The sequence below is a fragment of the Heterodontus francisci genome, chromosome 7, assembly GCF_036365525.1.
Source record: "Heterodontus francisci isolate sHetFra1 chromosome 7, sHetFra1.hap1, whole genome shotgun sequence".
NCBI classification, from domain to species: Eukaryota; Metazoa; Chordata; class Chondrichthyes; order Heterodontiformes; family Heterodontidae; genus Heterodontus; species Heterodontus francisci.
The window spans coordinates 74,843,072-74,857,160 of NC_090377.1; the positions used below are offsets into that span (position 1 = coordinate 74,843,072).

The 14,089-nt window shown below is 43.6% G+C and overlaps 1 protein-coding gene across 3 annotated transcripts in view; it reads right to left on the reverse strand.

Moving 5' to 3' along the window:
* Nucleotides 1–1,192: 1,192 nt before the first annotated feature.
* Nucleotides 1,193–14,089, reverse strand: part of LOC137372070 (transcription factor Sp3-like) — a 79,282-nt gene continuing 66,385 nt past the window's right edge. For all 3 annotated transcript variants that reach the window (XM_068035438.1, XM_068035437.1, XM_068035436.1), the window contains one exon: nucleotides 1,193–1,959. In XM_068035438.1, the coding sequence (XP_067891539.1) occupies nucleotides 1,631–1,959 (329 nt within the window). In that variant the 3' untranslated portion in view covers nucleotides 1,193–1,630. The remainder of the gene's footprint in view (nucleotides 1,960–14,089) is intronic.

The window sequence follows — 14,089 nt, forward strand, 5'->3', positions numbered from 1 at the left end:
CATACACTTTACCCCCTACTGTTGGCACTTCCACATATAACACATCTTAGTTTGAGGCCCATTTTTCCAATGCAAGTTGACACACCTTGAGGAAAAAATTTACTGCAATAAAGGAACTATAGTTGAACTGCAAATATCACTGTGGGAAATCCTCAAAGGTCTTGAGTCCTATGTTGAAATACAATGCGTAATGTATGCTTTTTGGAGAGTACTAGACAATCAACTCACTTTTACTAAAGAGTAACTGGATTAAAAATAGAAACAATGATCAAATGACTCATAGTATAAATGTTTTTCTATATTTGTGTCTTTATGTACACAATACTACTTTTACTATAGGAATAATGCTACATCACGTGACACTGAATCCCTTCATAGTAGCGGTTCCTCAAATGATTAGAACCAAAAAAAAATTGAAACCACAATTCATTTCAGTTGGTTCATCAAAGCTGGTTTATATTGTAATCTGAATGTTTATTCTGCGCATTTGATTTCATTACAAAAAGGACAAGACAGTTAAAAATAAATTTCAATGGGGTACAAACCACGAGGTGATGCAGTACTTAAAAAAACAAACTGGCACAAAATGGCTCTAGGAAATTCTGGAGCAAAGTGCAACAGCGATATTTAATAGTACTGCACGTCTGGAGGCAATAGTGGTCACCCTAGGGGTTTGGGAAGAAAAGTCAAATGGTAGCATCTTTACCTCAACTTCTATGGTGCTGAAATAATGATGGGGATTAAATAGTTAAGCATTACCTCTGTAGCCTTAATACATAATAAAAATACAAACCGAATATATATATATATGCGCAACAAATAGTTAAGGTAAAAACTTGTATAGAAAATTACAAAGTGTAGATGCATAAGGATCTGCAATGTGTCAAAGAAGCTTTATGTATTAGTTACTTTGAAACCAAGGTTAATTATAATCAACACAGTCATTTAGCAGATGACCCTTAACATTAGCAAAAAAAATGGCTTTTAATAAATTGAAAAAATAGATTAAGACTTCAGATCCCATTTTTACAATATTCCTCTTTTATAAAGAGCTTAATGATACACAGAAATGCATACTTTGACATTTAAATTGCAAATAGCTAGTTTACTATGAGCTTATAGAATGCAGACCATCAGTGACCCTTTATGGTTGAAATATGCTTATTTGTATCAGAAAATGCAATGCACTGAATTAGAAAATTGCTGTGAAATTTAATAGAAAACAGATTTATCACAATAAATTGTGTTCAAGATGTACATACCAATAACTTTCCCATTCTGAACTGCATCATCCCCAAACCTTTTCATTTTCAAGATTTCCCCATCAGTCTTGCATAGCTATTTCCCTGTGTTTATAATCTTATCATGAGTTCTGTTTTTGAAAAATTGCTACATGTGGTGAGTATCTGCAAAATGTACATGCAACATTGCCAGTGTTCAATAGATATATGAATACTGTATTACAAATACATAGAAAATAAGGCATTTTAGTGACATTTGTCACTTTTCCATAATACATGAATTTTTTTTTTAAACCACACTGATAAAAAGACTGCAGAAAAAGCTTAAAATTTACTAGCCTTTTGCTCCATTATAAAATCACTAACATTTTTTCTATAAACTGCATTTTTCAGTCCATACAGTCATCTCCACCAATAGTGACTAACTGTATATCAGTATTATGTAACATTTCTTCAGTATTTGCACCATCAGAATGATCAGTTCCAATCCCTTCCATGTGGCCCTGCTGAATGCTTGCTATTACAGGTGACATAATAGTTCCTCCTGAAGTAAGGATACCAACATCAGAGGCAGATGTCACTTCCATTGATGATATAGCTGCACTGTTGTTGCTGGAAAGGTTGCCCCTCTTGTTCTGATGTGTTTTGATGTGCTTTGAAAGGTGGTCGCTTCTTATAAAGCGCTTGGAGCATTCTGGACAGACAAATTTTTTCTCACCTGCATAGTATAAATTCACATTTTAAAAAATTCTGAAAGCAATACTTGCATTTATATAGTGCCTTTCACAACCTCAGGACATGCCAAAGCACTTTACTGTCAATGAATTGCTTATCATGTAGGAAACTCAGCAGCTAATTTGCGCAAGATCTAAAGATTAGTCATGTACAAAGTATATGAAAGTTAATTTGTGAAATCCTTTGCAGCTTGGTGCGCTTCTGTATAACTAATTCAGAGAAACTAAACATTAATCTCGACAAAAATATTACATTAACATACTAAAAATTTTACATCTGCATGCAGTTCCCATCAACTGTTTCCATTATAAATTATTATGCCCATATACCTTCTACTCATGGTGACACTGAAGTGCCAGTTATGTCTTCCAACTTCTCAGCCTAGACTAGAGAAATTTGTGTTCTAACCAACTCTTTCCCAAATTACTGTGAATTCTGCCATTTATCTATAAATTTAAAAGTAAATGTAAAAATAGGCACAGAATGTATGACATTAAAATGGCACCTGAGTTACATCTGTGTGCTCACCAACCTCTAACCCTGTTTCATCCAAAGATTACACTTGTCTTGCCTCAGTGCGCAAAATAGGAAAACTACTAGTGTTTACTGCCTTACATGAACGAGAACATTCATGTATTTTTATTTTAAGGTTAATAGGCAGAGAAAATGTGGTTAAAATGAAGATAAAGAGACGAATTTAAACACTAGCCTTTTAGCTCAAATCTGGGTTCAAATTCAGCTCAGACTGACATGAAAGCATCCTGTATTTTGTGTGAAATATTGTCACTAATTCAACACTAAATTGGCACTTGTTTTCAGACTACATGGGAAATGGAGAAATGTGACACTAATGTATTTTTAAGACTGGGATTGAAAACAAATTGTTGGGGCAGGCTAGAGGAAGTTTTGTTCGGCTATGTGTGATCAGATAGGGTTTGAAGCTGACATGGAAGTGGAAAGTGTTGCATTTTCCTTAATAAACAGACCGATAACAACTTAACAGAACAAATACAAGTGCATTCGAAATACTTTGCCCCATTCAGTAAACTAGCTAGATTGAATAGCTATCATGTTCATAAGCTAGACTGTATTTGGATCGGAGAGTTAGATTACCTATTCTGTAGAATCATTAATTCTTCAAATGATATGGATCGTTTGTTCTGGACAAAACCATTTACTATGCACACACAAACTGACTATCATGACATTGCAGATAGGCAGTACTACACAGCTGATTCCAGTTCCACACTACATTCGTTCATTGTGACCTGAAGCTTAACAGAAACTAATTACTTCTACATAATTTGCCCCCTCCCCCAAATAAGTAGACGCAGGGTTTGTGGGAATGCATTGGTGGGATTATAATCTTCTTCTTAGGCAGTCCCTCGGGAACAAGGATGACTTTCTTCCATTATAGGGTTGTGGGTCCTGAGGTGACTGAATAGTATAATTCTGAATCCGCACACTCTGCCACAGGTGGGGCAGGTGGTGTTTGCTGAGGCGAGTGGATGGGATGCTCGGATTTCCGAACTCTCCTTCCACTTGGTCGCTGTCTGGGCATGTCGAGGTTGTTCGAAGTGGTCGGCACCTTCGCAGATGCTTCTTCTCCATTTTGGGCTGTCTCGGGCAAGAGATTCCCACAAATCAGTGGATATATCACATTTTTCAGGAAGGCTTTAAGGACACCCGTGTAGCGTATTCTCTGCCCTCCTGGTGACCTCACTCCGTGACAGAGCTCAGAGTAGAAAGCTTGTTTTGGGAGTCGTGTGTCAGGCATGTGGATGATGTGGCCTGCCCAACGTAAGGGTGTTGACCTTAGAGAGGACACTGATATTGCAGCGCCTGTCCTACCACTGAATTTGCAGGATCTTGCACAGGCACCACTGGTGCTATCTCTCCAGGGCTTTGAGATGTCTGCTGTACCATGTCCATGTTTCCAACGTATCCAGGAGGGCAGATAACACTGCTGCCCTGTAGACCATAAGCTTGGTGCCAGGTTTGAGGTCTTTGTTGTCAAACACTCTTTTCCTCAGATGACCGAAGGCTGCGCTGGCACATTGGAGGCGATGTTGAGTTTCATCATCAATGTCTGCCCTTGCTGAGAGGAGGCTCCCAAGGTATGAGAAGTGATCCACGTTGTCCAGTGGTTCGCCGTGGATCTTGTTAGTCGGGGGGCAATGTTGTGCTGCGGGAGCAGGCTGGTTGAAGACTTTTGTCTTCCAGATGTTTAGCTTAGATCCATTCTTTCATATGCCTCCATGACGAGGGTTTGAAGCTCGACCTCAGTGTGCGCTTATGCAAGCATTGTCAGCGTACTGCGGCTCAATGACAAAGGTTGGGGTGACCTTGGTTCTGGACTGGAGGTGATGTAGGTTAAATAGTTTCCCGCTCATCCAGCAGAGTAGATCTACTCTGGCAGGGAGCTTCAAGGAGATGAGGTGGAGTGTTGTGGCAAGGGAGATGGAAAAGAGCATTGGTGCAATGACACCGCCTTGCTTGACCCCAGTTTGCACTCTGAGTCACTGGCAGATCCGTTGGCAAGGATTACAGCTTGCATGTCGTAGTGCAGCAGGCGGAGGATGGTGCTGAATTTCTCTGGGCAGACAAATTTGAGGATGTTCCATAATCCCTCATGGTTGATAAGAGTTGAAGGCCTTTGTGAGGTCAAAAGCGGCCATATATAAAGGACGCTGCTGCTCCCTAAATTTTTCTTGGGAGTTGTCTTGCTGTGAAAATCATGTCCACTGTGCCTCTTGATGGACGGAATCCACATCGTGATTCCGGTAGCAGCTCTTCAGCCATGGGGAGGAGGCAGTTGAGAAAATTTGTGATGACCTTCCCTGTGGCGGACAGCAGGAATACCCCTCTGTAGTTGCCGCAGTCGGTCTTGTCGCCTTTTTTGAAGATGGTCACATTACAGCGTCTCGGAGATCCCCTGGCATGTTCCCCTTCCAGATGAGGGCGATGAGTCCATGTATTTGTGTTAAGAGTACCTCTCTGTCATATTATAGAATTTCGGTGAGAATTCTGTCTATCCCGGCAGCCTTATTGTTGTTTAGCTATCAGATGGCCTTTTCAAACTCATGTTGGGCTGGGATTCTGCTGAGGTCGTGGCGGGTAGCATGCTGTGGAATGTGGTTGAGGGCATTCGCATCAAGGACTGAATCGCGATTGAGGAGATCTTCGAAGTGCTCCTTCTAACGAGTGCTCACTGCCTCTCTGTCCTTGATCAGCGCCACTCCATTCTTTGCTCTCAGTAGGGTAGGTCCTTGGCCATAAATGGTCTTGCCTCTGCTGAAGAATCCACACGTCATGCCTATCAGCGAGTTGCAGTACCTCCTGTGAACTTTCAGCCCACCAGCTATTCTTTAGGTCACAGGTTTTTAAGTTGGACCTCTGCCTTCAATTGTCTGTATACCTGCTTTTTTTTGCCTCAAATTTGGTGATGCTTCCAGTTCAGGAATGCCTTGCATTTGCGATTTAGTAGCTCCTGGATCTCCTGGTTGTTCTGGTCAAACCAGTCATGATGTTTCCTGGTCGAGAAACCAAGAGTGTCTTCGCAAGTGCAGATTATGGTAGCTTTGAAGGCAGACCAGGCATTGGACATTCTGTGGTTCTGTTGAGCGTCGCCAAGTTGCTTGTAAGACCCTGCCCAAGCAGGTCTTTCTTCACAGCATCCTTGATACCATCGACATTGATATTCCTGCTTTTGGACTGGGTTTATGGAGTTGGTAGCTTAGATTGGACAACAAACCCAGAAATTATTGATATCTGCAGAGGGTTCCCACATAAGTTTGAAAACCACTGTTAGATAATTTGGTGTCCTGTTTTATGTAAACTGTTCAAGTCTATTGATTTAGGTCTTGTTACAATTTCTGCATTTCAGGCTTGTTTAAACATGAAACACAAACAAGAAAAGCTGGAAATACTCAGCAGGTCTGGCAGCATCTGTTCTGATGAAGGGTCAGTGACCTGAAATGTTAACTCTGCTTCTCTCTCCGCAGATGCTGCCAGACCTGCTGAATATTTCCAGCATTTCCTGTTTGTGTTTCAGATTTCCAGCATCTGCAGTATTTTGCTTTTATTTTATTGTTTAAACATGAATTGAAGGCAGTTCTGAACTGTTAGTAAAGTTGAACTGTTAGTGAAATACAAGCACTTACTGTAGAGCAGCTGTGTGATCTGGCATTCTTGCAGCTTAACCAGAGGTTTTACTTAAATAAAGTTTTCCCATTTCCATTTGGCTCCAGAAGTTGTGCCATTGTTTTATCTGCACAATGCAGAATTGGATATTGGTTCCACTGTATTGGAGGCCTGCTTTAAGTCGGGGAAAAGAACCCGACCGACCCACAGCGGGCCCGAGCCCCTCCGATTTTGCCCCGAGCCCAACCCAACCCGCCACTAGTCGGCCCGACCATTCCCTTTACTTACATTCCTGACATCGAACCTGCAAGAAGCTGCAGCGCATGCGCGAGACGTCAAAGTGTCGTCACTCGTTCACTGTGCAGACTCGGTTTTGTCCCAGACTCCAGCTAAGGTAAGTTTTTTTTATTTTTAATACTTACCAGCAGAACACTTACTGTGCATGTCCGGCCCGGCCCGACCCGGCCCGGCCCGACCCCGAAAGCCAGCCCCAGAAGATGGGCCCGACCCGACCCCAACACATGTCGTTGGGTCCTGTCAGGTTGGGGTCGGGTAGCAGGCCTCTACACTGTGTAAATGTCTATTCTCTTGTGTGGTTATAGTGAGCAATTTATGAAGAATGGATCGACAGTTCACATTGTTCTGTAGTACAAAGACTTGTGGCAAACTAATAACCAAGTAGCAGCTAGCTAAGTGTGTAGTTGGGGCCATTCTGCAGTGTTGAGCCATTTTCCTGAGGGAAGGTCCTTGGGCAGGTTAAAGACAATACCATCAATTCCACATAGTTCCTGGCACTTTTAGTCGGGTTTTAATTGATGCCATCTGTGAGGCTTCACAGTCCTCGCACATTTATTAAAGATTACCATCTAGCTTTAACTTCAGCACTTCACAACATATTTAACAAATTGGTCCTGAACACAGGTGTTAAAATAGCTTCATAGGGGCCACACCAACTGAATTAGTCACTCACGCAAAAGCAAAATACTGCAGATGCTGGAAATCTGAAACAAAACAGAAAATGTTGAAAATACTCAGTAGATCAGGGAGCATCTGTGGAGAGAGAAAGAGTTAATGTTTCAGGTCACACAGACCTGAAACGTTAACTCTTTTTCTTTCTCCACACAGACACTGCCTGACCTGTTGAGTATTTCCAGCATTTTCTGTTCTTGTACCAACTGCATTAGTACTTCTTTGATATGTTTAGTGTGTGGCGGATGTTTTATAAAGATGAAAAAAAAGGTCTGTATTCTCCATTTAAGTATCCTTTCAAGCATTAAGTATCCTCTTACTACAAGGCCAGCTCAAGGAATAAGGTGTTGGATACACCTTCTTCTGGAACGGTAAACCAGAAGACCGCTGATTCCATAGGCATGGTTTAGTCATAAAAAATGAAATTGCCGACTGTCTCAGCGAGTCCACTTGTGGGATAAACGAACATCTCATAACCCTCCGACTCACCCTAGCCCAGAAACAGCATGCCACAGTCGTCGGCGCGTACGCCCCAATCCGAGAAACAACGAATGAGGCCAAAGAGGAATTCTACTCCAGCCTTGATCACTTGCTGTCTCAAGTCCCTAAGGAAGACAAGCTGATCCTCCTCGGAGACTTCAATGTCAGAGCTGGGAGGGACACAAACCTTTGGAAAGGTGTGATTGGCAAGGAACGCGTTGGAAGGGCTAACACCAAGGGAGTCATTCTTCTGATGAAATGCTTTGAACATGGTCTGATCCCCTCTGTTCTTGCAAACCACTGGGTTATCTCCAACCTTTTCCTCTCCTCCAAATTCTTGAGCATACGGTCACTCCCCAGATGCACAGCCTTCTCTCCCACAACTCCATCTGAATTTCTCCAGTCAGATTTTTGCCCCTTCCACGACAGTGAAACCGTCCTAGGAAATCACAATTGACAGCTGCTGACAGTGACCATGCTGCATTATCTCCCCTTATTCTACATTCTTATGCAACCTTTGACTCAATGAACCACACTACCCTCCTCCAATGCATCTCCTCCATTGTCCAACTTGATTCAGCCTCCCTCACCTCTCTTCCCACTCCATGCTGTCACCTTGGGAGTCTCCCAATGATCCCTTACTCTTTCACATTTACATGCCTCTTGGTGACAACTATGCATACGGGGTCAGCTTTCACAGTACACTAATGACACTCAGCTCTACCTCTCCAATACCTCCCCATTGCATGTGTAGTCTGCCTGTTTGACATTCAGTCATGAACAAGCCAAAATTTCCTCCACACTGGCAACACCAAAGCCAGCAAGGGCTTGATGTGCCAGAAGGCCACCTTCTGAGCTGTAAATGACACTATCTTAAGGCCCTATCACAATCCCCGTACCCTTCCCAGCCACAGTCTCAGGCTAACTCTGACTGTATGCAACCTCTGTTCAAAATGACTCCAAGTTGAGCATCTGACCCCATATTCTCTTCATTACAAAGACTGCCTATTTCCATTTCTGTTCTATCTTAGCCAATTGCTGTTGAAACCTTCATCTACATCTTTCAGCTCCAGACTCAACTCTCCTGGTCCGCCTCTAAACAGGGGTCCAACCTTTTCATGTGTGTGTGTGTGTGTCTGTGTGTGTGTGTGGGGTGGGGAACATTACAATTTTGTCTTACATAGAGGGCCGTTGAGACAATTTCAGTAAGATAAAGGCATTAAGAAGTATTCTTACTATGAATCAAATCAACAAATGTGCATTTTTGTGAAGAAGCTTTAAATGAGAAGATTAATTTATTGACTTACTTTCTCTTCACTATGTTGGACACTGATTTAGTGAGATACCTGGCACTTTTTTTTGCAAAAGTAGTTAATGTTTGACCGCACACTTCTTGTAGCGATGCGGAGTATTCCGGATAGATGTCAGTCTGTCAGGAGTGATCTTGATCACTCACTCTCTTCCACCCACACTGTCTCCCCCTCCTTCCCTCTGTTCCCTTCCTGCCGCCCCCCACACACTCCCCTCCCCCCTCTCTGTTGCAGGGAGCGGGAGCACTCTGCAGTCGTTTTGTGGTTGGTCAGGTTTTTTTTAAAATAAAGCCACGCTGTCAGTTTCACAGCTGACAGGGGCTGACATCGGGAACAGCGATTTCCCAACTTCGAACAGATTCAGGGTTTTAAAAAAAATTCTGAAGCCGCTGGAAAAGCCCGAATCTGTCCAAAGTTGTAAAACAGCTGTTCCTGATGTCAGCACCAAAACTGACAGCGTGGCTTTATTTAAAAAAAAAGCGCCAATCTGAAAGGAGAGAGTGAAAAATTTCTCTTCTCCGAAATACATCCACGGGCTGCATGGAAACCTTTGGCAGGCCAGACCCTGGCCGTATGTTGGACAACCCTGCGCTAAACTTTAGCTCATCTACAGTTCTGCTTCCCATATCTTATCCTCTCACCTATCACCCGTTCTCACTGACCTATGTTGGCTCTTGATTCCCCCTCCATCAACCCCCACAAAAGACCCAAATTTTTTTAAATTTTGTGTTCAAACTCCAAGGATTCATCCCTATTTCTGTAACCGTCTCCAGTGCTACAATACGCTACGCCCAAACAATCTATTCCTGGCTCCAGCCTCTTGTGCATTTCCCTTTCCTTTGTAACCAAAACTGGCTCCCATCAGTTCTTGGCACCAACCTCTGGAATCTCCTGTCACATTCCAGCTCTCCTCCTCCTTTAATACCCTCCTTAAAACAGAGTTTTTGTCATCCCATCTAATGTTTCCTTCTTTGGCTCTGCATCCATTTATTTTCCCCTTATATCTCAGAATACACTTTGGTCCACTTTTCTATGTTTAAGATGGTACGTAAAAGCAAGTTGTCAAAATAGACACAAGAACCGAACAGAATTACAAAGCTCCAATTGCACAGAAAGAAGTCATTTGGCCCAACTGGTCTTTGCTGGCATTTATGCTCCACATGAGCCTCTTCCCATCCCTCTTCATTTAACGCGGTCATATCTTTCTATTCCTCTCTCCCTCATGGACTTATCTTGCTCCCCTTTAAATTCATCTGGTATTCACCTTAACTACTCCTTGTAGTAGTGAGTTCCATATTCTTACTGCTGTTTGGGTAAAGTATCTCCCGAATTCCCTATTGGATTTATTGGTGATTATCTTATATTTATGGTCCCTAGTTGCAGTCTCTCTACATCTATCTTATCAAAGCCCTTCATAATTTTAAATACCTCTATTAGGTGATTCCCTCAGTCTTGTCTTTTCCAGAGAAAGCAGTCCAGCCTGTTCAGCCATTCCTTATAAGTATATTCTTAGTGCTGATATCCTTGTGAATCTTTTTTGCACTTTCTCCAGTGCCTCTATATATTCTTTTTAAAATATGGAGACCAGAACTGTGTAAAGTATTCCAAGTGGGAATAGATTTAGATTTTAAACTGTCAAACAAATGCTGAAAATACTCCAAGATGCGAAGAAAATCACGAGACAGGACTAACCAATTTAAAAGCTCACTGCAGAAAGTTATTCTTTTGTGTTATAATCTCTATTAGTATAGAAAAGGGAAATTCTTGAACAGACATGTCAATAACTAGGACGTCATCTGGAACCTTCCTGGGTTCAGGTTTAGAGACTGCCCCTAATTAAGGAAGGAGCTCTCTCCTGCTTGACAATGGAATCCTACCCCTGCTCATCTCAAGGATATCCTAGAACCAGTTTTCATGGTTAGCAAAGAGCCACCAACATATTTCTTTTATTTAGAGATACAGCACTGAAACAGGCCCTTCGGCCCACCAAGTCTGTGTCGACCATCAACCATGCATTTATACTAATCCTACATTAATCCCATATTCCCTACCACATCCCTCAATTCCCTTACCACCTCCCTACACAAGGGGCAATTTACCTATCAACCTGCAAGTCTTTGGCTGTGGGAGGAGACCGGAGCACCCGGCGGAAATCCACGCGGTCACAGGGAGAACTTGCAAACTCCGCACAGGCAGTGACCAGAATCGAACCCGGGTCACTGGAGCTGTGAGGCTGCGGTGCTAACCACTATGCCGCCCAATATTTTGCCCTCTCCACTTACACCTTTTGAATTACTCAAGATCAGTTCAATCGGAAAACAGATGTGTACATTTATTTGTTCAGAATAAGATACCGCCCAGCATCTGATAATTAGAGAAAACCTACAGGACTATTTAGCCATCCAGGGAAATAAACTGATCCATCTCTGTGCAGTCCCAGAGCTGAAAATTTCTTAGGCAACCCACAATGCATGTTCCACTTGTAACAGTAAATTGTGCGATGACCATATCTGAGATTACATTGCCTGTTCTAGCTTAATAGTGCAGCAGTGTACCAGTAGGATTATGCCCTGGCAAAAAGAGCACACAAACTTGCCCTGTGCTAGGAGATGGAAATGTTCCACAGCTAATCTCACTGCCCATATTTCCAGATAACGGATTGTTCTATTGCCGATCAGTCGTGATCCCGATCCCCTTGCAAGTCAGTGCCCAGTCCTGTCAGGTTAGAAGAGGAGAGCTCTTAGTCCATAGCTGGGCAGGCTCAGCTGCAGTGATCTTAAACAAGTAAGCACAAACATTGTAAGGGGAGCTGGAGGCGTAGTGGCAATGTCACTGGACTAGTAACCCAGAGGCCCAGGCTAGTGCTCTGGGGACATACCACCATGACAGATGGTGAAATTTGAATTCAATTAATAAATCTGGAATTAAAATCTAGTCTAATGGTGACCATGAAAACCATTGTCGATTGTTGTTTCAAAAAAAATCCATTTCATCACGAATGACTCCAGACCCAGAGCAATGTGATTGACTCCTAAATGTCCTCTGAATTGGCCTAGCCAGTTGTATCAAACCTCTATGAAGTTTAAGAAAAGGAATGAAAATACATCGACCGAGGCACTGGAAATGACAATACGAACCCACCACTGTTGACCTGCAAAGTCCTCCGTACCAACACCTGGGGGCTTGTGCCAAAACTGGGAGTGCTGTCCCACAGACTAATCAAGCAATAGCCATACTCTCAGACACCACCATCACTATCCCACCAGAGGTGGTGGCACAGTCAGAAGGGAGTGGCCCTGGGAGTCCTCAACATCGACTCCGGACCCCAATAAGTCTCTCAGCATCAGGTCAAACATGGGCAAGGTGGTGATTACCACCTACCTCGTCTGATGAATCAGTGCTTTTCCATGTTGAACACCAATTGGAAGAAGAACTGAGGGTAGCAAGGGCACAGAATGTACTCTGGATGGGGAACTTCAGTATCAAAGAGTGGCTCGGTAGCACCATTACTGACTGAGCTGGTCGAGTCCTAAAGGACATAGCTGCTAGACTGGGTCTGCAGCAGGCGGTGAGGGAACCAACAAGAGGGAAAAACCTACTGACCTTGTCCTCACCAACCTACCTGTTGCAGATGCATCTGTATAGTATCGGTAGGAGTGACCACCACTCAGTCCTTCACATTGAGGATACCCACCATCATACTGCGTGGCACTACCATTAAATGGGATAGATTTGAACAGATCTAGCAACTCAAAACTGGGCATCCATGAGGCACTGTGGGCCATTAGCAGCAGCGGAATTGTATTCAACCACAATCTGTAACCTCATGGCCTGGCATATCCCCCACTCTACCATTATCATCAAGCCAGGGGACAACCCTGATTCAATGAAGAGTGTAGGAGGGCATGTCAGCACCAAGCACACCTTAAAATGAGGTGTCAACCTGGTGAAGCTACAATACAGGACTACTTGCATGCCGAACAGTGGAAGCAGCATGCAATAGACAGGGCTAAGCGATGCCACAACCTACGGATCAGATCTAAGCTCTGCAGTCCTGCCACATCCAGTCATAAATGGTGATGAGCAATTAAACAACCATCAAGAGGCAGCTCCACAAATATCCCCAACCTCAACGATGGGGGAGCCCAGCACATCAGTGCAAAGACTAGGCACTTACATCCATCTTCAGCCAGAACTGCTGAGTGGATGATCGATCTTGGCCTCCTCCTGAGGTCCCCAGGATCACAGATGCCAGTCTTCAGCCAATCCGATTCACTCCACGTGATATGAAGAAACAGCTGAAGGCACTTGATACTGCAAAGGATATGGGCCCTGCCAAGATTCCTGCAATAGTACTGAAGACCCGTGCTCCAGACCTAGCCAAGCTTTTCCAGTACAGCTGCAACACTGGCATCTACCCGGCAATGTGGAAAATTGTCCTTTGTACAAAAAGCAGGACAAATCCAACCCGGCCAATTACTGCCCATCAGTCTACTCTCAATCGTCAGCAAAGTGATGGAAGGGGTCAAGGGGCATTTGCTCAGCGACGCTCAGTTTGGGTTCCGCCAGGGCCACTCAGCTCCTGACCTCATTACAGCCTTGGTCCAAAGAAAAGAGCTGAACTCAAGAGGTGAGGTAAGAGTGACTGCCCTTGCCATCAAGACAGCATGCTACCAAGCATGGCATCAAGGAGCCCTAGCAAAACTGGAATCAATAGGAACAAGGGAGAAAACACTCCGCTGGTTGGAGTGATACCTAGCACAAAGCAAGATGGTTATGGTTGTTGGATGTCAATCCTCAGTCCCAGGACATCATTGCAGGAGTTCTTCAGGATAGTGTCCTTGGCCCAATCATCTTCAGTTCCTTCATCAATGACCTTCTCTCCATCATAAGGTCAGAAGTGGGGACGTTTGCTGATGATTGCACAATGTTCAGCACCATGCGCGACTCCGCAGATACTGAAGCAGCCCAAGTCCAGTTGCAGCAAGACCAGGACAACAACCAGGCTTGGGATGAGAAGTAACATTCCTGCCACATAAGTAACAGGCAATGACCATCTCAAACAAGAGAGAATCTAACCATCTCCCCATGACATTCAATGGCATTAGCATTGCCGGATCCCCCAATATCATCCTGAGGGTTACCATTGACCAGAAACTGAACTGGGCCAGCCACATAAATGCTATGGCCACATGAGCAGGTCAGAGGCTG